Below are 27,157 nucleotides of genomic sequence, written 5' to 3' on the forward strand. Positions count from 1 at the left end.
TATTGCCATGCCCCTGCAGACTGGCCTTAAGCAAGGACTTCAATTGCTGTAGGCTTTCTTCAGTACTCTTGAGATAATCCTATTGACCCAATTTATAACCCTTAAAAAATATTTTGAAAATCACCAGGTAGATTAGAGACTCATCTTTTAAGGCACAAGGGCCTCATGCAAATCCCCCCCCCCCAGCCTTGGGTGACCCCTCCCCCTGAAAACTATCCAAAGGTTGCCACTAATTATGCACAGTATTCTTTTTTTTTTACATGACAGAAAGCATGAAATACATCTAAGAGTCGCGCCAACTGAATTTGATAAAATTTTAAATTTTAGTTTATATATAAGTGAAATAATTGTACTTCTCCTGTCAAGGCCCACTTTTTTGAGATGCGGCCCAAGGCTCAGAATGATCTTTAATCCACACAGATGCACACATCTAATAAGGATGTATTGTTGTTGTCGTTATGAGCAAACCGTATTTTTAAATGATAGTTGATAGGAATGCCTTTGCAGAGTTCTTTTGCAGAGAAGAAACTTCTTTCCTAATGAATACTTATTTGTTTGATGAATTAAATTTACATGGCTAATATTACATTCCAAAGTGCAAAGGAAAGGCTAATAATGAAGAATGGTTGAAGGAATGTGGAATTTTGTGGAGAGCGGCAAATACATTTAATAAACATAGATAGATAGATAGATAGATAGATAGAGAGAGAGAGAGAGAGAGAGAGAGAGAGAGAGAGAGAGATTGAGACTAAATAGGACATGATGACCATGTTTAGGTATCTAAGGGAAGTTTACAGGATGATGATCATGAACTATTTTCCATAGCCATAGAAAAAAGAACCAGCTATAATGGGTGTAAGGGCAGCTACCTAGTTTTCTTTTAAACATAAGGAGAGCCAGTTAGATCTAATGATTAAGGCACCAAGCTAGAAACCAGGACACTGTGAGTTCTAGTCCCACTTTAGGCATGAAAGCCAGCTGGGTGACTTTGGGCCAGTCACTCTCTCTCAGCCCAATCCACCTCACAAGGGTTGTTGTTGAGGGGAAAATAGGAAGAGGGAAGAGCATTAGAGGTATTTATAAAAATAATAAAGACTGGATACAAATGAATAAATAAATAAAAAAACTTCTTGATGGTAACCTCTGTACAATAGTGGAACAGTTTACCTATGGAATCCGGAGGTTTGTAAGAATAGGATGGATAGTAACCTCTCAAAGATGGTTTCATGGTTTTTCAGTACATTTCAGACAGATGGACTAGATATCCTCGTGGTCCCTTCCGTTCTACAATTCTATGATTCTAATAATTTAAATTTTGCCTGTGCAGAACACATCCAAGCTTATGGATCTCTTTTCTATGATGGCCTCAAATGCTGCTTTGTCTAGAGTTTGTCTGATTTACCTGGACTGAGTTTTTTTCCCCCTTAACCCAGTGATGGCGAACCTTTTAGAGACTGAGTGCCCAAACTGTAACCCAAAACCCACTTACGTATCGTCGGGTACTGGGTGGGTGTGGCCCGTTGGGTGGGTGTGGCCCATTGGGTGGGCATGGCTGCGGTGGTAACGGCAGACTGGGTGGGACTAAAAAGTTCAATCAATTCCAACCTTGCGAGATCTTTTTTTCCCCGCAAGAAGTTGAAATTGATTGATTGAACCTTTTTTTTTGCACATGGCGGAGGAGGCCTAAAGCAAAAAGGTTTTATAAAACCCAGCTGAAGGCCTAGGATTGGGGCGAGGGTGTGCGTGCCCACAGAGAGGGCTCTGCGTGCCACCTATGGCTCTGCGTGCCATAGGTTCGCCACCACGGCCTTAACCAGTTACTCTAACTTGTGTATTATTTGTAAGCTATTTGGAAAATATCTTTAGCTGCATAATCTACTCAATCGATTCTTTTCCTGAGGACAGCTGGCCATAGACAGAAATTTTCAAGGACATAAAATCATTTATATTTACAGCCTGTAACTTTCTGTTCTTACTGGCTTAGCCAGATCCAAGTTGAGGGATCATCTATAACTGCCATATTTCTGCTTAAACACTAGTAAGACTCAAGTATTGGTTCCTTAATACTATGAAGCAGCACACAAACTGACAGAGAGAAATAAGGGGAATTAAAATAGGCTGCTTCATGGCTAAGTGGAGATTTGGAGTATCATCCCCTATTCTTGACCAGTGCAAAGTTTTGTATCAGCCTAGTTCTGAAATATTAAGAAACTTTAGCAGTTTAGCAGTCTTTGAGGCTTAACAGGGAAGAGGGAAAAGAAAGCCTCGGATGCGATCCTGCCCAGAGAAAGCATCCTTAAGTACAGTTAGCAAGCAAGGTTATTTAATACTGAACTCTTCTACATAGGAATCAGGAGAATGTTTTATTGGATGCCAGTTTTTAGCCTGAAGTGTTAAAATGACAATTTTTCATAACTTAGAGATCGTAATCTGTTAACATTAAAAAAAAGTCTGCCTCTAGGAAGAAATTTTACTTTCAAAAATATGATAATCATACACACTTATATTTACTATCCCATATATATTATATCATAAAAAAGCCTTTTAATTAGAACTCCAAACAAAGAAGAAAAACCAGATTGAAATCATCTCTGTTTTGTCACATACCCAGACAAACATTCATCTCTTCTCTTCATATTTTCTTGACTTTTCAGGTTTAACTAGATTTTTCCAACCATTGTCTTTAATAAGCAACTTTACAGAGAAGAAGAAAGTAGTTAAAGTATTGTATGTTGTTTGTATACAGTATATATGTGTGCATGTGTATACATGCACATCTCTACAAGTGAGTCTATAGTTGGGCGTCACAAAATCAACAGTATTTTCCATAACTTTTTCATTTTGACTCCAGTGGTCTGTGGGTTATGAAATTCGAGTATGTAGTGAAGTTTTAGCCTATGATTCATCAATCTTCTGCCTGGCTAGAGACAAGATATATTGCAAAGGAGTTGCCAACAATTTCCTGGGTGCTATTTTTTATTTTATTTTACCAAAGACAAAAGGCCCTTTGCTGGGGAAAGAGCATCTTGTATAGATAATTTGGAGAAAAGACAAGGAAAAAAATATGATTGCACACTTCTTTTTCTCTAACCCACTTCCCATTTTCAAATGCAATCTCTGAGGGTTTTTTTTTAAAATCAGTTGTTCAAGTATCTCCTGTGTGATGCCTGCTTCATCCTTTCATGTTCACCTGCATCCCACAATTTACTCTGAAGGAAAATGAAAATCTGATTTGATCATTTATTACAATCATCTCAAATTAACTTGATTATTTATATGATTAGAGGTCACAAGAACAGAGACAGTAGATAAACTTTAGATCAGTGATGGCGAACATTTTAGAGACTGAGTGCCCAAACCGCAACCCAAAATCCACTTATTTATTGCAAAATGCCAGGGCCGCATCAGCATTGTGGTGCCCTCGGGAGGGGGTGGCAGGGAGGCACCTCTGAGTGCCGCCTCTGGCACGCAAAAACCGGGGGCGCAAAAATGGGCCACTGTGCTGCAAGGTGCAAAAACGGCTGTCGCCACGCCGCAGGGTGCAGATACAAGGCTCTGCACCATGTAAGAATGGGGCAGGGCTAGTGAGTATCACGCAGGCACTAGCCCCACCCCATTTGCAGCGTGTGCGTGCTCGTAGCCCGGTACGCGCATGCATGTAAAATGCTTCCCCCTCCCTTTTCTTCCAGTCCACCAATTGACAATGGTTGGTGACCTCTGCTCTACCACCTCTACTAGAGCTTGCTAGTCGGCCGCTTTGCCTCCTTTGTGCTGGGTGGGGCTCCTGCTCCGGGCGGCAGTGGCGGCCTGATGGGCCTGCTGCTGGCGGTAGTTGTGCGTGTGCCAACAGAGAGGGCTCTGAGTGCCGCCTCTGGCATGCGTGCCATAGGTTCGCCATCACTGCTTTAGATTCTACCTGTTAATTGTATATAACAAGGGAATGGTAGAGCTAACTTCCTTGGGATTTCAAAAGAGTACCAAAAGAACTGCTTTAGGGTTTAAATTCTCAGGAGACCATGGCCTGCACAATGAAGAATAATTAACGTCTTTGTCATGGCTTTCTTAGAGTCTGGCAAAGTGGATAGTGGTTTTACCAAGTATTGCAAGCACAGAACTTTCTTTGGAGTCCTGAGTGCTCTCTGAGCTTGGTTGTTTGATTGCAGATGTTTCATTACCTGATTGAGTAACATCACCAGTGTTTGATGTTTATTTATATATAGTAGTTTCCCTGCCAGTGTTGGTGGGGGTATGTTTCTCTCCTTAAGGATTAAGCAGGGACTAACACCAGACAAACGGAAAACAATATCCTAACGAAGGAACTACTGAGAAGGAAACCACACCTCCACGAACATTGGCAGGACAAGCTAAGGGCATTCTAATCAACTATGATTTAAAAATAGGGTTTGCTCATAACGACAACAATGCATCCTTATTAGATGTGTGCATCTTTGTGGGTTAAAAACCATTCTGAGCCTTGGGCTGTATCTTAAAAAAGTGGGACTTGACAGAAGGAGTACAACTATTTAATTTATATATAAACTAAAATTTAAATTTTTATCAAATTCAGTTGGCATGACTATTACTGTGTATTTCATGATTTCTTTTTGTCATGTTAAAAAAAACAGTTCTAGAAGATTTTACATTTAAGCAAGAAAAACCAAATACACAGGTATAGAATGAGAGGCACCTTGCTCTACAGCAGTAATTGTGAGTGGGGTCTAGGAATCCTAATGACAACCACTTAAATATGAGCCAGCAGTGTGCTGCAGCTGCCAAAAATGCCAATGCAGTCCTACGCTGCATCAACAGAGGGAATCAAGATCATGTGAAGTATTAGCTTTATATTGCTTTGGTAAGAATATACTTGGAATACTGAGTTTTGGTTTTGGTCACCATGATACAAAAAAGAAGTTGAGACTCTAGAAAGAGTGCAGAGAAGAGCGACAAAGGTGATTAGAGTACTGGAAGCTAAAACATATGAACGGTTGCAGGAATTTGTATGTCTAGACTAGTGAAAAGAAGGACTAAGGGTGACATGATAGCAATGTTCCAATATTTGAGAGGCTGCCACAGAGAAGAGGGGGGCAACCTATTTTCCAAAGCACCAGAAGGCAGGATGAGAATGGAAACTACAGTAATCAAGGAGAGAAGCAACTTTAAAACTAAGGAGAAATTTACTGACAGCACAATCGATCAGTGGAACAGCTTGCCTCCAAAAGCTGTGAATGCTTCAACACAGGAAGTTTTAAAGAAGAGATTGGACAGCGATTTGTCCGGAATGGTATAGGATCTCTTGCCTGAGCAGGGGGTTGGACTAGAAGACCTCCAAGCTCCCTTCCAACCTTGTTATTCTGTGTTCTGTTAGAAGGCATCAAGCTGACCAAGGAATGCTGCTGAGCAGTTATATTAGGTGTCTCTAAATCATAGACTGCCATCTACTGGCAATTTATAATATTTATTACAAATCAGCTCTGTAATCTATTTTATTGTGCCATCCAGCTATATATCCTTATTTTTATTGGGCTGGGTGCTGATAAGAGAAAGAAAGAAAGAAAGAAAGAAAGAAAGAAAGAAAGAAAGAAAGAAAGAAAGAAAGAAAGAAAGAAAGAAAGAAAGAAAGAAAGAGACATAGGCCTCAAAGCCACTTAATCTCATGTCCTTCCTGTGATCTGGGAATCTTTTGCTCAAGGTTTAACACTCTTTCAGAAGGAGACTGCTAGACCCATGTTTATAAATAGGGCAGCTAACAAGTAACAGGAGCCAAGCAGCTGTGAGGTAGCAACCTGCTATTCTGACAACTGCATAAGGCACTAAACAACTGTTGCATGCCCCTCATCTACCTTACCCTTCCCTGCCCTGCCAGACACTAAAGAGAACAGTTAAGGGTGTTTTCCTACCAGCAAGTGATGCTCAGAGCCTTCCCTTAAAATGTCCCACCTTTAAGCAGTTAGGGTGGCACTCCTCCTCAGTCTCATTGCCCATATGCCCAATGAAGTAGCACAAGTAGGCCGATGTTCTGTTCTGCCCACTGGTGGTCTAGAGGAAAGTATTTTGGACTGGCCATGCTTTCTTGCTATATCATAGACATTTGGACTTTGCAGCCTTAGTGAGTGAACTAATCTGTTTTTTTTCCTTTGAAAAATTACACTTAATTTTCTTAAGGTTATTCAAAACTTTTATTCCACTGTTTTTCAGTGTTTTCAGTTCTGTTAGTAAAGGCTTTAAGACTTTAAGTCAACACATTTATAAAAGAGGTGTAGCAGATGAGCAGGCATCTGCAGCTGCAACCAGACCAGATGTAATGGATGGTACTGACAAAGGGGGAAGCGATGGATTGTAGTAAAGTGGCAGTTTCCCAGCAAGGAGGGAACACATCCAAGGAGGGGGACGAGACAAAAGACAACACATCCCAGAACTGGATAGGAGCCAGAGGAAGAAAGTCAGGATAACTACTCCCTAGAATGTCCTAGGGTATATCCGTTAGGATGAGAGTAGTAAAGATTTAGTCTAGTAAGATTCTGTCTCTTTGTGTGAGCAAATCACCAAATTTTGCCAAGATTGTTTTACGTCTTTACTGGACTGGGTCTGACATCATTAAAGCTCTGCCCCCTTTTAGCATGTGTCATAAGTATTGTGCACATATAAAAAGGTGATTAGTCATACTTGAATCTAATTATCTTTGCTACAAAGGCCCCCTGCAAGCAACTATCATCTGCCAAATTTGGCCAGTGCTAAGTCATGTTAGTATGTCCTAAGATCAAATGTGAAGCAGATGAAGGTAGATTAGGAAAACCTCTAAAGATCTAAAATTAGCAGGAAGCCCACTTGAGGGATCACGGAGCCTGAAACTCTTCTTCATTATAGGGTTTGGCTAGTCTAAAGAAAAGAAGAAATAGGAATGACATGATAGCAGTATTCCAGTATTTGAGAGGCTGCCACAAAGAAAAGGGGGGTCAAATTATTCTCTAAAGCACCGGAGGGAAGGGTAAGAAACAATGGATGGAAACTGATCAAAGAGAGAAGCAACCTGGAATTAAGGAGAAAGTTCCTAACAGTGAGGACAATTAACCAGTGGAACAGATTGCCCTCAGAAATTGTGGGCGCTCCATCACTGGAGGTTTTTAAGAAGAGACTAGACAGTCACTTGTCTGAGATAGCATAGATTCTCCTGCTTGAGCGGGGGGCTGGACTAGAAGACCTCCAAAGTTCTATTCTATTCTATTCTATTCTATTCTATTCTATTCTATTCTATTCTATTCTATTCTATTCTATTCTATATCTCCAGTTAAATAAAGTCCTATCTGTTGGGCCACAAAGAAAGCTGATTTTAATTACACTTAGTTTAAAAAACAAAGAACTGGAGCTGTAGCAGTAAAAATTGACCTGAAATTTTCCAGAACAAACCATTTGATATAACAGAAACTTAATCAGAGTGCTGCTAAGAGCCCTATGGCTCCATTTTACAGAACACATTCCAATAAGGCATTATTTTCCCCCCAGATATTTTATTTTAAAACACATTATTTTGTCATCAGTGAGATAGCTACAGTATACAAACATGATTTTAAGAAATACTTCATATTAATAAATAGTTCTGGTAACATGGCATTTGTAGCAGTGAAGCATAAAAAAACCCTTATTTTCACTTGTAAAGATAGAGTGAGTTCTGTTGTTGAATAATTTTTCATGATTATTCTGGTGTTTTGTTTTGTTTTTGCAATAAAAAGGTACAAAACTTACCAGCTTATCGTTTTTATTATCCTGTAGGGTCATCTGATAGCAGTGGCAAAAATCAGGGCTCCTTCATCCCAGACCTCTAAGAGTCAGGGTCACTCACTTCATTTAGAAGCAGGCATTTCCAGCCCTACCACTCTTTTCAGTCTTTGTCCTTTTCCCTCCCAATTTTGATTGTTTGATCAACTGTCAATCTTGGAACAGTAGGAGATTCAGAAGATAGGGGAAAGCAAATACACTGACCTAAAATGATCAGTGGCACAAGCCCACGTGCCGGTCATGAGAACTTCTGAATACAAACTGATGCATACCATATTGATCAATGTATTGTATCTTAATCAGAAAAGTCACTGGAGATGGCTAAATCTTTTGTGAGATACATTTAGGTGTGACCTGCACTAGGTGCGTGCAAGTTGGCTGTGCTTCATCTCAAAATGGTCTTCATGTTTACCAGGCTACATGTTTTGCCTTTAGATATTTTTTCATCAGTCTCTAAGACTTCATCCAACAGTTCCAGTTGCCAAAAAAAGGCTTTAAAAGGTACAACACAACAAAAAAAATGGTCAGAAACTATTTTCCATTGATACAGAAACTAGGTCAGAAATGATGGTGTAAGTTGCAACTGCCTAGATTGTTTTTTAAAAAAAAAAACCTTGATGGCGATAGCTGTATAAGGTGAAACGGCCTAAATATGAAGCTTGTCAGTTCTCTATAGATTTTTAAGAAAAAGCAAGAACGTTAAGAATGGGTTAATTGATTTTCCCTCATACCACAGAAGATTGAATTGAATGGTTCTTGTGGTGCCTTCACAATTCTGATTGTCAGAATCCTTTTCCTCTCTAAGTCTATACAAAGATAATAGCTCATTCACCAGTGTATAAAATGCAGTCACAAAATTTCCTACAACTGTACAAATCGGTGGGCAAGACTGAGTTAAATTATGCTTTAAAACACAATCCTCCTGGAGATGAATTGGCCCTGACCTTGATAGCTTTTTGCAAGGCATTAGATATGGTTTGTCACCAGGCTTGGAGATCAAGATGTGTCTGTGTCAGGACCTATGCAGCAGTTGTATTGATGGTTCTTTTTTTAACCTCTGCTTATTTTATTTGTGATGTTTTTATATTGTTTTCAATTGTTATTAACCATCCAGTCATGAATTTGGAACAGCGGCCATATAAATTGAAAGTGACAGTAGGAATGCACAAAATAAAGGAAAATATTCCAAGCTAATAGTAGCCATTTCAAGTATTCAAAATTAAGGACAAAATAGGGAACTTTATTCCAGTTATTCAGTGTGCCAATGTTCTATGGTAGACTTTTTACACAATGGGTAATTTTTTGTTATTGGGAATTTTAAAAGCTAATTGGCTGCTGTTTCTTGTGCTTTCTTTTTCAAGCAATTACCAAATAGCTAATGTATATATTGGGCATATTAATTACAGATAGGTTATCTATTGTGCATCCATAGGCCATAGTGAGATCCATAGGCCAAAATGTTGCTTTGTTTTGTAAAAATATTGTCTGTAGATGTGCATTTTTAAGTAGAAGTATACAGAAAGTGTTATTTGTGCCGCACACAAAATAAACACACTGAGGGATGGTGATTCAGTTGAACCCTTTAGAGCAGGGGTATCAAACTGGCAGCCCGCGGGCCGGATGCATCATGTTAGGGCCACGCCTACCTCGGTTCCGCAAAGGCAAAAAATATTGTGATACATCACGATACGTCACATGATGCAATCGAGTTGGACAAGTAATAATTCAGCTGAATCAAAAGCTGCCATCCGTTTGGTTGGTCTGGATTTCAGCCAAGACAAAACCTGGAGAAATCTTAGAAACTGAGGCGGCCATGGCTAGTGTGCCTTACCCTCTTCCTCTACATGGCACGTGTACCTGCTAATTCTCTCACCGCCTTATTCCCCTTAGCCCTATATCTGTTCAACTCACCAGGCTTCTTCCCCAATCTTCCTAACAAGTTAGTTCCCTTAGGGACTGATGGCATTCAGTGCAAACGGCTTATCGGTCCTGCAGTCTTTATTACTTTCATTATGGCCTTTGGCTGATTTTTCCGCAGGCTGGCTGGTAACTGGCACTCATTATGGCAGACAACAGAGATCTTGGAACTTCAAACAAAGTAACCTTTATTTCATCCATATGCCCCCCAAAAATAAAATAAAAAAAACACAACTTGGTAAAAGGAAAACATTTAGAACGGTGAGTTGTATGAGTAAATACATATTTATGATAGGTGAAATACAGCAGTCGCATCCAATTCCCAAATTACATACACAGGAGAAGCAGCACACAGTACCTGAACATCTGTAGGCATCCCAAAAGAAAAGGTTAAATGTTACAAAACACCCAAGAGGTGTACAGCATTTTTAGCAGTTAGCAGATGAGCTAAAAACAAAACAATACAAAATGCAGCCCTGTTTGTTTGCATAAGAGAATTCAGATGATACACTTTAGTGTTCACTTCCTGGATCCAGAAGACAAACGCAATCAATGCAGCAATGTGGCTGTCCTGTCATCATCAACTCAAAACCTAGTAACTTCTGAAGTGATTATTATGATTATTTAAAACCAAGTAATTCTAAAAAAAAAGATGTTGATATCTAAAGCTGAACTTTCACCTTTTGCTTTTCCTTTTTTTTCTTCCATAAAGCTGTAATTTATACTGAAATCAGCATCTCTTCCTGAAAGGTAATCCCAATACATGAATTTCTATTATACATTTATAGGCCACGTACAGATGCAGGACAAATTCTTCACATTTTGAGCCTTCCCCAAGCACACACACAATGTTTTATGTACAGCAGTATGTTTATAACAATTCCTGAACTTAAGGTGCATAGGCAGATGAAGCCTTACTTTGTAAAGAGAACAGCTTATAAATTTTGCTCATAAAATGAGATGGCAAAAAATGCCTTGTATCTTACAAAGTCTTTTCACAACATAAACAATTTTAAAATAAAATGTAAATTTGACATCAAAACCAGAAAGATAACCCTGCCACCCTAAATCAAATGTATTTCCAGTATATATTCTTCCAAAAAGATCTCCCAATTTTAAAATAAAATTCATATATATATATATATATATATATGTCTGTGTGTTCACGCCTGTACACACACACACACACTCACACATCCATCCATACACACACGCACACACACAGACACACTCACATTTATAACTTAAGTGTTGTTTGCTGTAATTTCTTTCATGCAAGAAACATGAGCTTTTCAGAGAGGCCGTTCTGAAACTGCAGTAAAGCTCTTCACTCGTGCAAAGAACAAAGGGGTGTACATCTTGTCAATGTCAAAAGAAGAGACTACTGTCTCACCAGTAGACCTAAAAAAAAAGAAAAAAGTGTTAAACCTGACTTATTCCTTGCCTAAAAGGAAAAGAACTGCCTTGAATAATATAATTTCTCTTTGCATCCTATGTAAGAAAATCTTTTACTTGAAACCAGAGCACTTTTACATATACGGCTATGGAAATTGGAATTTGACACCAATGTTTGCAGATCTTAAGGCAGTGATGGCGAACCTTTTAGAGACCGAGTGCCCAAACTGCAACCCAAAACCCACTTATGCATCGTCGGGTGCCGGGTGGGCGTGGCCCATTGGGTGCGCGTGGCTGCGGTGGTAACAGCAGACTGGGTGGGACCAAACCGTTCAATCAATCAATTCCAAGTTTGCAAAATCTTTTTTTTCCCCTTGAGAAGTTGAAATTGATTGATTGAACCTTTTTTTTTGCACACGCAGGTGGAGGCCTAAAGCGAAAAGGTTTTATAAAACGCAGCTGAAGACCTAGGACTGGGGTGACGGTGTGCGTGCCCACAGAGAGGGCTCTGAGTGCTGCCTCTGGCACCCGTGCCATAGGTTCGCCACCACTGTCTTAAGGCTTTATTGAGAAAAAAAACAAAACAGCACGATTCCAAAATAATACATGAAATGTATAGCTATACTGCAAAAAAAAAAATGGTTGTATAGGAATTTTCATGGTTAGAAGAGACTTTGAGGCATGAATGCCACTTTCTGATGCCAATGATTAGTAGAATAATCTGCAAATTATTAAAATACTTCAAAATAATTCAACAAGAATATCATACTAATTTGTTTAATTTAATATCTGTTTATCTGATCTGGCAGAGTGGGCATGCTCCAGGTTCAATTAAACAATGTCAACTATCAAGACCTCAGAAGCCCACCTTCTCTGTAGCAGCTCCTGCTCTCTGGAATCAGGTTTTCCCTGAAATCTGAATGGCTCCCATCTTAGTGTTGTTTCAAAGGAACCCGAAGAAGTGGTTTTTCACCCAGCCCTTTGACAAGGGTAACTGAAGCCTCCTTTATCCACTGTTCTCATCACATTTTGTCATTTTTGTTATCTTTATTCATTTTTGTTTTTTCCTCGTTTTAAATGTTTTAACAATTTGTAAACTACCTAGAGTCACTGAGAGTTGGGCAAAACATACTGTCAACGCTGCTAATATTGGATATTCTTGCTTTGACAAAATATGCAGAACTGTCTGGTATTTTTAGAGTTAATGCAGAGGAGAATGAGGGATGAGGGAAAAGCCACGGAAGGGAAAGGAAGGGAACCTTTGCCCTTCACACTAATTGGGGAACGTAAATCATGACAGCAAAATAGGGAGTGGAAATGCTAGCAAAAATAACTGCTCGGTGGGTGGGGATTCAGATTCTAGCATTCCTTTTATCATGCCTGTGCCGACATTTTGTCACATAAATAAAAAGACTTTTTTAGGATAAAATGCCTGGAAGTTCTTTGAAGTGTTTCATTCGTCGGAACCATGACACATACATTTATTATTATGGTTGGTCATACAGTCAGCACGTTTATACTGGATTTGGTATTTTAATCTATCTATCAAATCCTTCCCAAGGAGCTGGGATAGGCAGAGGTTGTTGTTTGATAGTGATAAAGATATTGTTGCAGGATATAAGCTCCAAATAAAGCTGCCTTTTGTAATGTTTGCAATTGCACCCAAGGCATCTATTACTATTGACATTATTTTTTCTTTGACCACAGCATCCAATATCCAGATTTTTTTTGTCTTTGTTACCGACAATTGTTAAGTCTGGGATTTTATGCAGCATGTATCTGTCTGTTTGAATCTTAAAGTCCCAGAGCACTTTAGCTTCTTCATATTTTATTACTTTGTCTATTGTACGGTCCCACCAGTTCTTGTTTGCAGGCAAATGATATTTTTGCAGATATTGCAATGCACTACTGTTGCTACTTTGCCATGCTGTTGTTTATAATTGGTGTGTATAACGTTCTTGCAACAACTAAGTAGGTAGTCCACTGTTTCTTCAGCTTTTTTGCAGAGAGGGCATTGGCTTCCTTCTCAATTCTGGTTTTGCATGCATTTGTTTTTAAGGCTTGGTCTTGTGCAGCCAGAATTAACCCAGCATTTTAGTTCTGCTCTAGTGACTGGAATTGCCCACGTGCCTTGATGGAGTTTAGACTTTCAGATTTTCTTCACTTTCTTGACTTCTAACCTTCTTCTTGACTTCAGTGAAGTTTGAAGTTATCAATTTGAAGGTATTTGTAATGATTGTCTTCATCCAGTGTTGAGCAGCGATTCAATTTTGGATGGTGTTTTTTTATTGCGTTTCAAATTGTCCATGTGAAGAAGTGAGATAGTCTGGCAAATGTTTTTGATGTTTGATATCCCTTGTCTGATTTGTTCAATATTGTTGACTGAATTAGATTTATTTGCCTAAGAAATTAAAATCAGTATTCTGCTTCATCTTTGAGACAATAAAGTATCTAGCAAACATTTCAAACTGGAAGTTATGGACACCATCTAATTACAAAAGGACTTCAATTCACTCAATGGAATTTCCCCTTCTTCTCTTCTTCCTACATATTTATGTACCACCAAATTCCTCCATCACTCTATTCTGCTGGCAATATTTGTTTGGCCAGTTGGATGAAAACAACTAGAAACAATGTGATATATGGGCAAATCTCACCTTTCAGATACTTGCATTTATTTTTATGTTACAAAATTAACTAATCTTACAGGCTCCTAGTTTAAAAGGTAGTGATACAGACATTTCTTATTATATAAGTGGTATGATTATGGGCTGTAGACATCCATGATTCCTTCTGTTGCCAAGTCTTGTTACATATTGTAAACAGGCATAAAAAAGCTTGTAAAAAAGAAAGAAAGAAAAAAAAGTATCTTCTATTAGCAAGGACTGAAAGATTAGGTTTCAAGGACTTTTAAAGTTTTTTATAACATTTGAAAAAAAAACCTTACTTGTAAGTTATGTGGCAAGAATGATGAATCCAAATGAGTTTATTAAATTTCTGACGGCCACTGGAATTCAGCTGTAACCCTAGATGAAAACTGTGATCAGTTTCTTGCACAGGGACACGACAGAAATATCTGAACTTGTGATAGTCAATTGGTTTCTACATAACAAACAAGAAAGGAATAGGCTGTCAAGAATATGCAGCAAAAGACAGCTACTGAATCTGTACCCTAAGGTTAAAAGATAAAATGTTACATTTCAAAGACATTTTCATTTCTTCAAAAATTCTGGTACGAATCAACCCCAATCAGCAATCTCCTATGTTAATGTACAAAATCAAAACACAATGACCCTATTGTGAGAAATTATAAAACCAGAACATTTTTATTGTCTGAATGAAAATCAGCATTTATAGACTCCTAGAAGAAATTGATGAAGAAAAATATATCTTCTACGATAGTATGAATGCTGATTTTCATTTAGACCAGGGATAGTCAACCTTGGCTCTTTTATGACTCGTGGACTTCAACTCCCAGAATTCCTGAGCCAGCGCAGCTGGCTCAGGAATTCTGGGAGTTGAGGTCCACAAGTCATAAAAGAGCCAAGGTTGACTACCCGATTTAGACAAAAAACATATTCTGTGTTTATAATAAAAGTGTATTTTTCTACAGTGAATAATATAAAATATAACCTATTACTTAAAGATAATGTAAGTATCCTACTTCTAAAACTAGACTTTTAAATGTTGATAGTGAAAATATTAAGAATCTATAAAAATTATTGAGTGGTAGAAAACTGGGAAAGGCTTTTTATTAATTTCTACTATTCCTAACCTTCAATTTCCCCTTCAGCTTTCAACACTTCCTTTCAGTCTTTTCTTGTTCACCTTCTAGCCCTTAATTCCAGCCTTCTATGCCTCCAGATTTAGGAAAAAGAAAATCTATATATATTGTCAAATAATCAGTCTTCTCTTTAAACCTACAGCTTGCCTTTGTTGGTTCAGAGCAGCAGGAAACAGAGCAATTAACATTATAAAACAATGTCTAAAGATGGAATGCTTATATTTCACTATCTTCTGGATGTACTTTCCTCAAATGTTTTGTTTTTGAACTCTTCCAAATTTAAAAAGAAAAAATTACACCCAAAAGCAGTTTCCTTTAAATTCAGAGTTTAAGGAGAATATCTGGAGAGAGTATTTTGCAGAAAGAACTACTCCAAAGTTATATTTTTACTTAACAAATTACCCTAAAGTACAATATTTATTGCTTTCTTGTTCTATTAATCAGTCAGTTGATTACTGTTGACCATCTAATATTTTATTATATAAATACCTCTTCTTTCTTCTTTGTCATTACAGCAAATACTTTGGTTTGATTGTCTGTATCCTGGGAAAGGCGATAATGTCCAAGCAGGATTGCATCAGTTCTGAGATTTAGAAGGAAAACATTTCATGAAAATATATTCATTCAAGTGCTACTAAAAACACTGCTGATATTAAATTAGGTCCTAGAATAAATAGGATTTAAATTAATAATGACTAACTTAAATCCCTATTATTCAAAGAGCTTACTGAAATTATAATTAACTTTAGATTCAAACATGGTTTTCTTTCATTAAAGATAACTTGGTGTAATTTTCAAATCACTTGATCAATGCATTCTTTAATTTAGTCATCTAAGCAATGAAAAATGATAGTAGCTTTACTGTTTACCTAGTTATCAGGATCCAATGGACAATATAATTTTTTATTACAGATGTTGAAGATACCTTGTATTTTTAGTCCGTAATCGAGGAACAATAGACTGAGGTTCTTCTGGAGTTGTTAGCATAATTACTTGGCCATCTGGGAAAAATCTCAGGTACCTAAAACAATTGTTCAACATTTTTCCAATTTGGGTTTGTTCAGAAAAACGTATTAAAAGATAACAATAAAATGAAGAAACATCTTTCCCAACATTAGAAATTATAAAAAAAGCTCTGAAACCATACAAAGAACCTTACCACAACATGCACCAAAAGAACATGTCATCAGAATTTCATTAACTATGATGATCCAGTTTTGTTGCTGGAAGTATTCCAGTAGTGGGATATCAGAATGAAGATTAACTAGGCTAGGGTATCAAATTATGGTTCAAAACCAGCTCATTTCAGGATTTAATTTGCATACTTTAAGCTAGCTCTGTATATTCATAGCCTGAGAGTCATAGAAGATTCAGAGTTTGGAATCCCCACACAATTTTCTCCTTGTAATTTTTAAATACCTTAGGAATGTATAAAAGCAAAATTATAAACTTTAGTCACAAAATACATGGCTCCAGTTACCTAAACCATCCTGACTTTTTACGTACAGGTAATCATTTGAATTCACTGTATATCTTGGTTTGCAGCATTATACATAAACTGCATTGGAAGGAAGGCAAGAGAGATAAGTAACTCAGTCTTTCTAAAATGGCTATACCTGTAATAGTCCACTTGGTGCCATGCCCGATAGAATCCATCAAGAGATTGTTCTCCTTGACGAATGTATGTTGTCTTGCTGATATATACCCCTATAAAATATGGAGTTACCTGCTTATTATCAATATATACTTTAAATATACAATTATACACATTTTAGGATTCTGAAACAGAGAGCCTATTACAATTTTCAATCTTCTTTGCACCATTTATCAGTTATAATCTCATCTATTGCAATTACTATATAACTGCATTTAAAAGCAGGGTAGATTTTTTTCCTTCAAATTATTATCTTTAAGTTGGAAAGACTTGGACTGTTGTACAAACGAAGGTGGTAGGAGAGATATAAAGCAACTACCTGCAAATAATACCATAAATTGAATTCAACAGAGACAGGAGAGGGAAAAAAGGATCTTTGGCGGTTACACACTGATACAGTTCTTACTCTCAGTGAGACAAGAGTTACATAAGAAGTTCCTCCTCCTCTCATCCTCCACAGCAGGCTCAGCTCAAAATGTGAAGGACAAGAATGGGATAAGTGGGCCTAGTAGAGTTTTACACTATTCTCCTTTAAATGGGAGGAAATGGTCACATATAGAATAGGCATCATGTCTAATTAGGACAGGTGCTAGGCATACTTGGCTGGGAATAAAGCATTTCAAATTTACTAGAACTCATGCATTCATGCATAAAGGCTTCTGTTGAGTTATTTACAACCTTTCTCTTGTCTTTTCTTCCTTGTAGCCTCATCTCTGTATTGGTTTGTTTCCCTCCTCTCATTTCACTTTCTTCATTTCTTATTGTAAATGTTTCTTTCCTTCCTGCCATTTCCTCTACAGTACTATTCCTTTTTGTTTCTGTTGGAAGAAACAGAGTGTTTCTTCCAACATAAGAAGTGTTTACATATGAGTGGTTTTTGTTTGCACACGAAGAAAAAGTCAATTAATTTTGCAAATGGGGGCACTTTATTTACAAGCAATTATTTTAATGAATAATTCAATTAATTTTAACTTTTTTTCATGATCCAGTTATTTATTGCAATGCAGCTTCTGGATACATACACACACACAAAATTGAAACATGCTTATTCAACTAAAAATTTCCTTATTATCCAGAAAAAACTGTGTCCTTGCCACACCAATTATTTTCGGGAGGGTTTCATTCGCAATTCCTGGAAAGGTCCTTCCCAGAGAATATCTCATCAAACATAAATATCACAATTATTCTATTCGGTTAGAGGTCATTAAAAAGGTGATTATGTGTTCTTTAAGTGGGACTATGTTATAAGGTCAAAGTATATATTTAGAATGTCAATCATTGTTAGTAGTCCCAAGTGTACGCCAGTCACATTTCCAACCAATCTTTCTATTTACAACCAGGAACTATTGCTGCAATTATACCACCCCTGTCTTTCCTGATTATCATTACAACATTGCTGTTTCTTACCATCAAATCGAACTCTAGGTCTTTTCACAAACATTTCCCTCCATGAGGTATAAGGAACCATTTTATTACATGTCCTGCCCCAAACCTTCAAGCAAGCTTGACGCCAGATCTCAGGATCCCTGGAAAAAAGACAGTGTAATCTGATTATAAAAATGTTAACACAAACAAGAGTATCAGAAATATTGTGTGTTACTGGCTATCAAACACTGCAAATGGTTGTATAGTGTCTTTAAATGAGACTTTATTATTCAATTTTGAACACATTGTGGAAAATTGCTTTTTGATAAGATTTAATTCACCCTGTTCTCTCCTGTATCAGTTTTGTACACTGTGTGTGCATGGGCGTATGCTTTTAACTTCACTAGAATCAAATATCACAAGCAATGCTAGAATTATCTTTAAAACTCCCCTCTTTTTGTATATATAACTGCATAAGTGTTATACATGCCAAATCAGAATAACAGAGCTTCTCAGGTTACAAAACTTTATGGAATACATTAATAGGCTCAGCACAGTTTTAGTCAGAGGTTTAATTCAAAGTCACTTTGATCAAATCTTTGAACTGAATCAAACTGAATAGGAAAGTCAAAACAACTTTTTTTTCCAAATTGATATGAATAGTCAAATTCAATTAGCTTAACAGATGGAATGAAATCAACTGTTTGAAATGGAAGCAACCTGCAAACCTCCAATAAATCTGTCAGAGGAGAATCCAAAGGATGCTTAGGGAACTACAAAAAAGTGCCTCAATACTGTTCCATTAATGGAGACATATCACTACTTTCCATCATTAATCTTCACATTTTCATAAATTTCTGATTTTTTTATACTTTTTATTTCATATTTTTTTACTTTCATGATTTTAAAACTATAATCTTAAGGACCTTAGTTTTTCAGAACAAAATTAAAAGAATTAAGTCACTGAATAACTTACATTTATAAAACCATTAACTGCAATAATAGTAATTCATTTAAACACTTTTAAGGAATACATTTATTATTTTACACTAAGAGGTTTATTTGTTAATTGGCTGAGAGTGATGCCTGATAATTAAAATAAGTTTTTAGTTGCTTTAGTGAAGCTTTTTCTTTAAAAATACTTTGTATTATTAGTCAACTGATCATATCTTCTACCTAAAACTTCAAAAAACTCAGTAATTTTTAGTAAAGACCTTATTTTTATAACCACAAAAATTTGGTTGTCAGCATTTATTTCAAAAATCCTAAAATTACTCACTTTTATCCAGATAAATGAAATTTTTATTGCATGATAGTTTCAATTTTACCTGGCACAAATGTAAAAACCTCTGCAGACCAATGATAACTGTTCTAAAGATCTCAGGTCCAGATCACTGGAAACTACCCATCGAAAAATATACATTAACAGCTCCATAGGCAACACTATGGAAAAAAAATGTAAAAATTAGAATAATTCCAGTAGTCTGATTTGGATCCATGCTAAAAAAAAAAACAATCCAAAGTGGGGGAGGCTCCTTGGCATCCAAATGACTGACTTGGGATGGACTCTAATGCTGCTATTAATTATCCTCCCTCTTGGCACCAAAAGCAAGCAAGCAACAAAAAGCAACTGGAGAATCACTGAACTCTCCAGAGTAAATTTGGGGGCACCTGAAAGGCTTTAGGGAAAGGTCCCTTCTGCTTCCAAGGATGAACAAAGGATTCCACCCTTAATGTGGTACTATATTATACTAAATAAACATTAATGCATCTTCAAATATAGTTTTTTTTAAAAAATTACATTAAGCATGATATTTTTATCCAAACAGCTATTTTTGCAGGTTGCTGAATTTTTCATGAATCATTCATTTTACAAAAATAATTACTTTGCATGTCAACATGTTTACATGTACAATGCAATTCTAATGTATTCTAATAACAATGGATGTGAATATCTAAATATGAAATTGTCTTCTTTCAGTTTCAGGTAACAAAATATGTGGTAACAGCACATATTCATTTTTTTGTTAGATTTAAAATTGCAGAACAAGCACTTACAGCAACTATTGTTACAATTAACAGATTGTTTTTATACATCGGCATTCAATGAGGAACCCAGTGAAATTTAGTACAAAACATGCCTTATAGTTTATAAGATAACTTTAAACAAAAAAAATCTATAGATCCCTATATTTAGAATAAATTTCTTGTGCTAAATGTATTTACTACCAGGAAAGCGTTAAGTTAATCCTGCAATATATATTAATTATAACAATGAAGGAACTATTTTTATTGCTAAAATCTATACAGTTCCTGTTAAACATCTCAAACAGTTTTCACCTGTTCAGTATGGCTTCTGAACATCACTTTCATGGTCTTCTGTACTAAAATATGCCCACTAATTTCCTACAGAAAATGTTCTTTTACCTGAGATATGAGTCTGACTCAGATCAAGCTGAGGCTGACACAGTTTGATGGATGATTCCTGAAGAGTGAGTTGTTGAAAGTAAGAGAGAAGGTCAGCCATTTTGCTATCATCCTCATTATCTTCAATGCTAGAAAACACAGGCGTAAAATGAGACCAGAAAATCATAATACAACAGATGAACAGACTAACCCTGTTAATGTTAAAGGCCATTGATGTCAATATTTAAATTTATATACTGATTGGTATTTGGCGAAGGAAATGTTCTCAAACATGAAGACAAGAACACACTGAGGCATATAATATTGCCTTAACAGCTTCCCAGAATTGCAAATGAGACACAAAAACCAGTAAAAGAGAATGCTGCAATGATTTTCCCAACTGCCATTTTCCCAGTTTTTAATCTTTCAAAGGGTTTTATTACTACAAAGGCACACATTTGGATCTTGAGAGTGAGAGAAAGGATAAGACAATTGAGCCTAAAATTTCTGTTGCTAAGCAAGACAGTTGTTAAATGGGTTTTGCTCGATTTTACACCTTTCTTGCCACAGTTGTTAGGTGAATCACTGCAGTTAAGTTAGTAGCACAGTTGTTAAGTGAATCTGCTTCCCCAGTGACTTTTGTCAAAAAGTTGCAAAAGGTGATCACATGATCCCGGGACACTGCAACAATCTAAATTCATGCCAGTTGCCAAGCATCTGAATTTTGATCGTGTAATCATAGGGATGCTGCAATGGTCGTGTGAAAAATGGTCATAAGTTACTTTTTTCAGTGCTGTTGTAATTTTGAATGGTCACTAAACAAATAGTTGTAAGTTGAGGACTATCTGTATTTTCTTACTGTGATAGGAGAGTTGGCTCCTGCAGTTCATATTGGATTTCCCATATTGGAATAACTGTGTATGTATCACATTGTTCAGGGGTGTCAAACTCAATTTCATTGAGGGCCGCCATCAGCATTGCAGTTGCTCTTGGGGGGCCAGGTGGGTGTGGTCAGGGTGGGTGCAGCCTACTGGGTGGGCGTGGAGGGAGTGGGTGTGCCCTACTGGGTGGGCATGGCCAGCTCTACATTGTTCACGTCAATGGTGCCTGTGGGGGCCTGGGCAGGAGTGGGACAGATCTGAGGCAGAAGGGGGTGGGACCAGGGCAAGTGCCAAGGCATGGTCCACTGGAGGAGCCTCACTGTTCCTCTCAGGCCATGGGGGGGGCTGGATAGTGATGCGGGCTGCCCGGAGCCGTGGGCAGCAGAGGTCAAATGCCCAGCCTGGCCCTCGAGCCCCCGTGGCACCAAGCCCAGCCCCACTTCCCCAAGGGGGCGCCCAGCTGCACTTACCTCCTCCTCAAGGCTGCTGCTGCTGTGCTTGCTCTCCATAGCCAGGTTGTTCATGATGGGTACCAGGGCAAAGTCAGTGGGAGACTGAATGCGTTTCAGCATAGATGGCCACCACAAAATTGTACATTGGCTCCCGGCCGGCTGGCCGGCCTGGGCCAGGGCCAAGGCAGTGGGGGCCGTTCCCTCACTGTTTCCAGGATGGCTTCGCGGGCCATATGAAACCACTTCATGGGCCGCATCCAGCCCCCGGGCCTTGTGTTTGACATGTCTGACATTGTTCTTGCCTTGTTTGGGAATACTCCCTTCTTGCTTCCTCTAGTTTCTTCACCAATAGTATAGGACAAAGTAAATTCTGTTAGAAAAGTGGTAATTTGAGACCTAGAACACTCTTAAAAATTCTGATGATTCAATAGATTTTTGGCCTAAATCAGTCAGATCAAAATATATATGTAATAATAGCCTTTGGAAACTACCTTAATTGCGCAGCAGGATAGTTTTATATATATATAAAATATATATGAAATCCAGTATATACTGAGTACACCTTTTTCAAATAATACATACATATATGCATACTTACTAGCTTTTCCCAATACTGTCGCCTTCTGGAGATCTGGTATAGGTAATTTTAAACTCAATATCTGGGACCAATTGCATAGCCAGACGGTAAAACTTAATAGCTAAAAATAAAAGCAATCTTATTTACATTGATTGTACATACACTTTGGAATAAATATTAAAAATGAACTTTTAAAAATCAGTGCATTAGCAAAGTTCTTATGCAACTTTTTTTTCTTTAGTTATTGCACTATTAATTCAAAATATATTCTGCAAAAAATGATGGTAGGAGATACAATCGCCATTATTAATTAAAGGCCATTTTAATATATAAATATTTAATTATTTCCATACCAAGCTGGGGGGGGAGTGGAGCCATGGATTGAATCAGCAACAAGGATCATTGAGTAATTAATTGTCAGATCAAGGTAAGTACTCTCAGATTAAAATGTAACAATAAAACTGACATGGTTTCTTGGGCCACTTAGCACATTTGAAATGTTGAGAACATATTTTGGCCACTGTTTTGATTAGTATGATCAATCACAAAGTACCCATTCACTTTAAGGCAAACTGGTGAGATTGTGGCCTTATCATCCATCTAATATCCCAAGATGCTTGCTTGAATACATGAGGACCACAAACATTCTTGGAAATAAAAGCTATGAGCCTCATCTAGTGGGCCGGCCACTAGTTGAGGCTCAGCACATGCCAGAGAACAACAGTATATACACAGATTATCTGAGTGTGGAGGTTCGTTCTCTGAGCTTGTGGGTTGGTTTCCAACATTTCATTACCAAGCTAGGTAACATCTTCAGCAGAATTTAGGGAATGTCAGTGTTGCTGTTCTTATGCTTATAAGGGCTTCGTGTGATCAGGTCTTGTGATGGGAGGTCACATCAGGTGAATGATGGGTCTTGTGAGGGGTCAGGTGTGGGTCATGTCAGGTGAAGGTCTTGTGCGGGGTCAAGTATGGGAAATGAAATGCTGGTTGGGGGGGTTACGTGGGCTGGTTGAAGATTGGTGCTGTTGCTGATTGGTTGTGCGGTTGATTTGAATTTTCAGGGGTCCATAGGCTGGTTGTAGGACAATATGTCTATTGATGGAATTGCTTGTGGAGTGTCAGGCTTCAATAAACCCGGGTGCGTGGTGGGTGGTAGCTTGGCTGATGATTCTTGTATTGCTCCAATCAAATTGGTGCTGTTCGGTGTCAGTGTAGGTAGCGATTAGGGATCGAGGCGATTGACTGCCAGCTGATGTTCATGGATTCTGGTTTTCAATTGATGCGATGTTTGTCCCATATAGAATTGTATACAGAAGTATACAGATATTTGCCACTATTGCAAACTTACATGGGAGTGCAATGCTCAGACTTGCCTGCTGCTTGGAGACTTTTGCTGCAAGATGATCATCAACCCGCGAACAGCTACACTTCCTCCATGAATGCCTCCACAAACAACCCCCAAAAGTACATGCTACTGACCACTGATCAAACACTCACAAGCATGGAAACTAGCCTTCCAAAATGGATGCAAAATGCTTTGATTCATGATCACTGATGTCCACAACCGCCTGGAAAAATACCAATGCATCACTGACAAAAAAACCCCCGCATGCCTCAACTCCAATGGACAGGACCTGACAGACCATTTGAAAGCACAATCCACAGGAATGCCAATAAAACACAAATCCAAAAATGCAACTCACTATAGGAGAAACTCAATACCATCACCCCAAAACCACAAGATGACAACTCAGAACTATGGATCAGAAATCTATCCAACAGACCTCTATCAGATGACGAAAAACTGTCCTCACACATGGCCTCAATTTCAACCACAAAGATGCTGACCCCATTGAATTCCTAGCCAATCTTGAATCCATTCTAAAATTGAACCACCTGGGCCAAAAAACACAAGACAACATCAGGCAAAAAATTATCCCCAACGTACAACGCAACAGACACAATTAAATACTCAGCCAAAAGGAGAAGAGAGGAAGAGAGCAGTAAAGAAACCGAAACAAAACAAAAGCATCATCATCCTACCGGCAGACAAAGACTGTGGTCACGGACTACATCAGCAAAGCTGAAAACCATTTAAATGATACCGACACCTAGCAAATAATCCACAACAATCCAACAAATCAGCTAGAGAAAAAATAAAAGTCACCCTAAGGAAAATGAAAAAGTAAAACAGCTAATACCACTAGAGAGAAAGCACATGTAACCACAAGAATCCTCCATGCCCAGGTTCTACAGACTCCCCAAAATACACAAGAATGAGATCCCCTTGCGCCCAATTGTGTCTCTACCCAGAACACTGATGTTCAAATTAGCAAAAACCCTGCAGAGGAAACTCTCAGACACCTGGTCAAGGACTCAAATCACTGGACTTCCGGTGAGCAGGCGACCTCGTCGGACGCAGCTGTAGCTGCCTCCCGCCTGTTTCGCGTAAAAGCCATTTTGACAGCGAGCACCAGCTGTCAAACGGCTTGATACCTTTCCCCCGGGCATAAGGGGATCGGTGAGCTGCCCGGGGTAGGAGTTGAGTTCCCGAGTCGTCCGATGTGGACGATGTAGGTTAGAACTCCTCCGGAGCCCCGAGGATTCTCCGCAATCCAGGACGCCTTCGCCTCGGCGAAGCTAGAAGCCGCCGCCACCGCTGCAACCTAAACTTAACTGTGAGTGACTGTACGCAGACAAACCGACCCTGGAAGTTTGTTTCTTACTTTGGACTCTACTCTAACTTGAGCTATTTTGATCTTCCCTATACTTGGGTTGGATTGTGTGAAAGTGAACTTAAAATGGCGATGAATGATACTTTCTAACAAGAAGAAGTGAAAGTGACTTTGATTTCCGGTTTGGAACTTTTGTTACTTTAATACTTTCACTACTTGTCCTGGATTAACTGTTTAAAAGACTCTCATATAGACTGAAATTTTCATATTGCTAACATGGCTTCGAGAAGATTGGTGCCTACAACTGCAAAACCAATTACATCTCCGACTTCTCAGCCGCCTCAACCAATTTCTAAGCCGATTTCTCACCCGCCACCCCCGCCATCTTCTTCACCCCCGCCGCCCTCTGGTAAAGAACTACAGGACTTTATGATTCAAATGACAGAGATGTTTCAAAAAATGGATGCTAAAATTGAAAACAAGATTGACCAACTAATACACCAACAACAAGAACTAGTACAGAAACATGAGGGCTTTCGTTTGAATATCACAACTGCTTTTCAAGGTTTGGCTGAATATNTATTTCTTTGTTGAATGTGGATTACAAAATTTTTGCAAAAATTTTGGCTAATAGACTGATGCAGATATTGCAATATTATATACATGATGATCAAACTGGTTTTATATCTGGAAGATATATGAAGAATAATATTAGACAAATTGTGAACTTATTGGAATATTTGGATAAGAACAATCAAGTGCCATCGGCTTTCATCTTTCTAGATGCGGAGAAGGCCTTTGACAAATTGGACTGGCAGTTTTTAAATAAAATACTGGACTATATGAATTTTGGAACTCAATTTAAGACAGCCATAAAAGCGATCTATCAAAAACAATCTGCTCAAATAATTATTAATGGAGACCTGACAGAACCTATAGATATACAAAAAGGCACCAGACAAGGTTGTCCACTTTCCCCATTATTATTTGTACTGTCTTTGGAAATTCTGTTGTTTAGAATTAGAGAATCACCAATGATTCAAGGCCTAAAGATTTCTACTAAAGAATACAAACTTAAAGCTTTTGCTGACGATTTGGTTTTTACATTAACTCAACCAATTGAATCATTGGAATTTTTGTTGCAAGAGTTACATCAATACGGTAAGGTGGCTGGATTTAAAATCAATGTGAATAAGACTAAAATTCTTGCAAAGAATATGATTGCAAGAGACAAAGATCAACTTATGCAGATGTCAGGATTTGAAGTGGTCAATAAAGTTAAATATTTGGGAATTTTTTTGTCATCATCCAACGCGAAACTGTACCAGAATAATTATGAAAGATTGTGGAAATTGGTACAAAAGGATTTATCATCGTGGAAAAAACTACAGCTTTCGTTGCTGGGTCGTATAGCGGCCATTAAAATGAGTATTTTGCCTAAGTTTCTTTTTCTATTTCAGATGATACCTATTTTAAAAAATGAAATTAACTTGAAAGAATGGCAAAGAGATTTGAATCGCTTTATTTGGGAAGGCAAGAAGGCGAGAGTCAAATTTAAGATTATTCAAGACACCAGAGAACGTGGAGGACTTAAAGTACCAAATTTGACACTTTATTATGACTCTTGTGCATTAACGTGGACGACTGACTGGATTAACTTGTCTAACAAAGGGATTCTGAATGTCGAAGGTTGGGACTTGTACTTTGGATGGCATGCTTATCTTTTTATGCAGAAAAAAACTGATAAAACCTTCAGAAATCATATAATAAGGTCTGCATTGTTAAGAGTTTGGCAAAAGTATTTCTTTAAGTTTAATGTTAGGTTACCACTCTGGGTGATTCCGTCGCATATTTTTCAAGCTATAACTAGAGGAGTGGTGATGGAGGGACTTACATATAAAGATTTGCTATACCAGAGTGGTGGTGGGAACTGGTGCCTAAAATCAATAGAAGTCTTGAAGCAAAATAATCCAAAGTTTTCTTGGTTTTTGTATGGACAAATTCAAGATAGATGGCGAATTGATAAAAAGACTACTTTTGTTTTGGAAGATGGGACTTTTTTGAAGCAAATAAGACATGGTGCCAAAGGTCATATCAAGAGGATATATAACGTTTTATTAGAATTGGACTCAGAAACTGAACTAGTTAAAGACTGTATGATTAAATGGGCTCAAAATATAGGAGAAACAATACCTATGGACACTTGGGAGTTGATCTGGGTGAGAAATGTGAAGTTTACACAAGCTCAAAATTTACGTGAAAATTTTTATAAGAT

The 27,157-nt window shown here is 37.9% G+C and overlaps 1 protein-coding gene across 2 annotated transcripts in view; it reads right to left on the minus strand.

Moving 5' to 3' along the window:
* Positions 1-9,857: 9,857 nt before the first annotated feature.
* The window catches only part of FBXO9 (F-box protein 9), a 25,784-nt gene continuing 8,484 nt past the window's right edge, over positions 9,858-27,157 (minus strand). For both annotated transcript variants that reach the window (XM_015821223.1, XM_015821224.1), the window contains 9 exons: positions 22,226-22,325; positions 20,316-20,443; positions 19,217-19,331; positions 17,931-18,049; positions 16,486-16,576; positions 15,795-15,890; positions 15,359-15,452; positions 14,033-14,187; positions 9,858-11,091 (listed from right to left, as the gene is read on the minus strand). In XM_015821223.1, the coding sequence (XP_015676709.1) occupies positions 10,983-11,091; positions 14,033-14,187; positions 15,359-15,452; positions 15,795-15,890; positions 16,486-16,576; positions 17,931-18,049; positions 19,217-19,331; positions 20,316-20,443; positions 22,226-22,325 (1,007 nt within the window). In that variant the 3' untranslated portion in view covers positions 9,858-10,982. The remainder of the gene's footprint in view (positions 11,092-14,032; positions 14,188-15,358; positions 15,453-15,794; positions 15,891-16,485; positions 16,577-17,930; positions 18,050-19,216; positions 19,332-20,315; positions 20,444-22,225; positions 22,326-27,157) is intronic.

The sequence above is a fragment of the Protobothrops mucrosquamatus genome, unplaced genomic scaffold (genome assembly GCF_001527695.2).
Source record: "Protobothrops mucrosquamatus isolate PMUCROS unplaced genomic scaffold, P.Mucros_1.0 scaffold1278, whole genome shotgun sequence".
NCBI classification, from domain to species: domain Eukaryota; kingdom Metazoa; phylum Chordata; class Lepidosauria; order Squamata; family Viperidae; genus Protobothrops; species Protobothrops mucrosquamatus.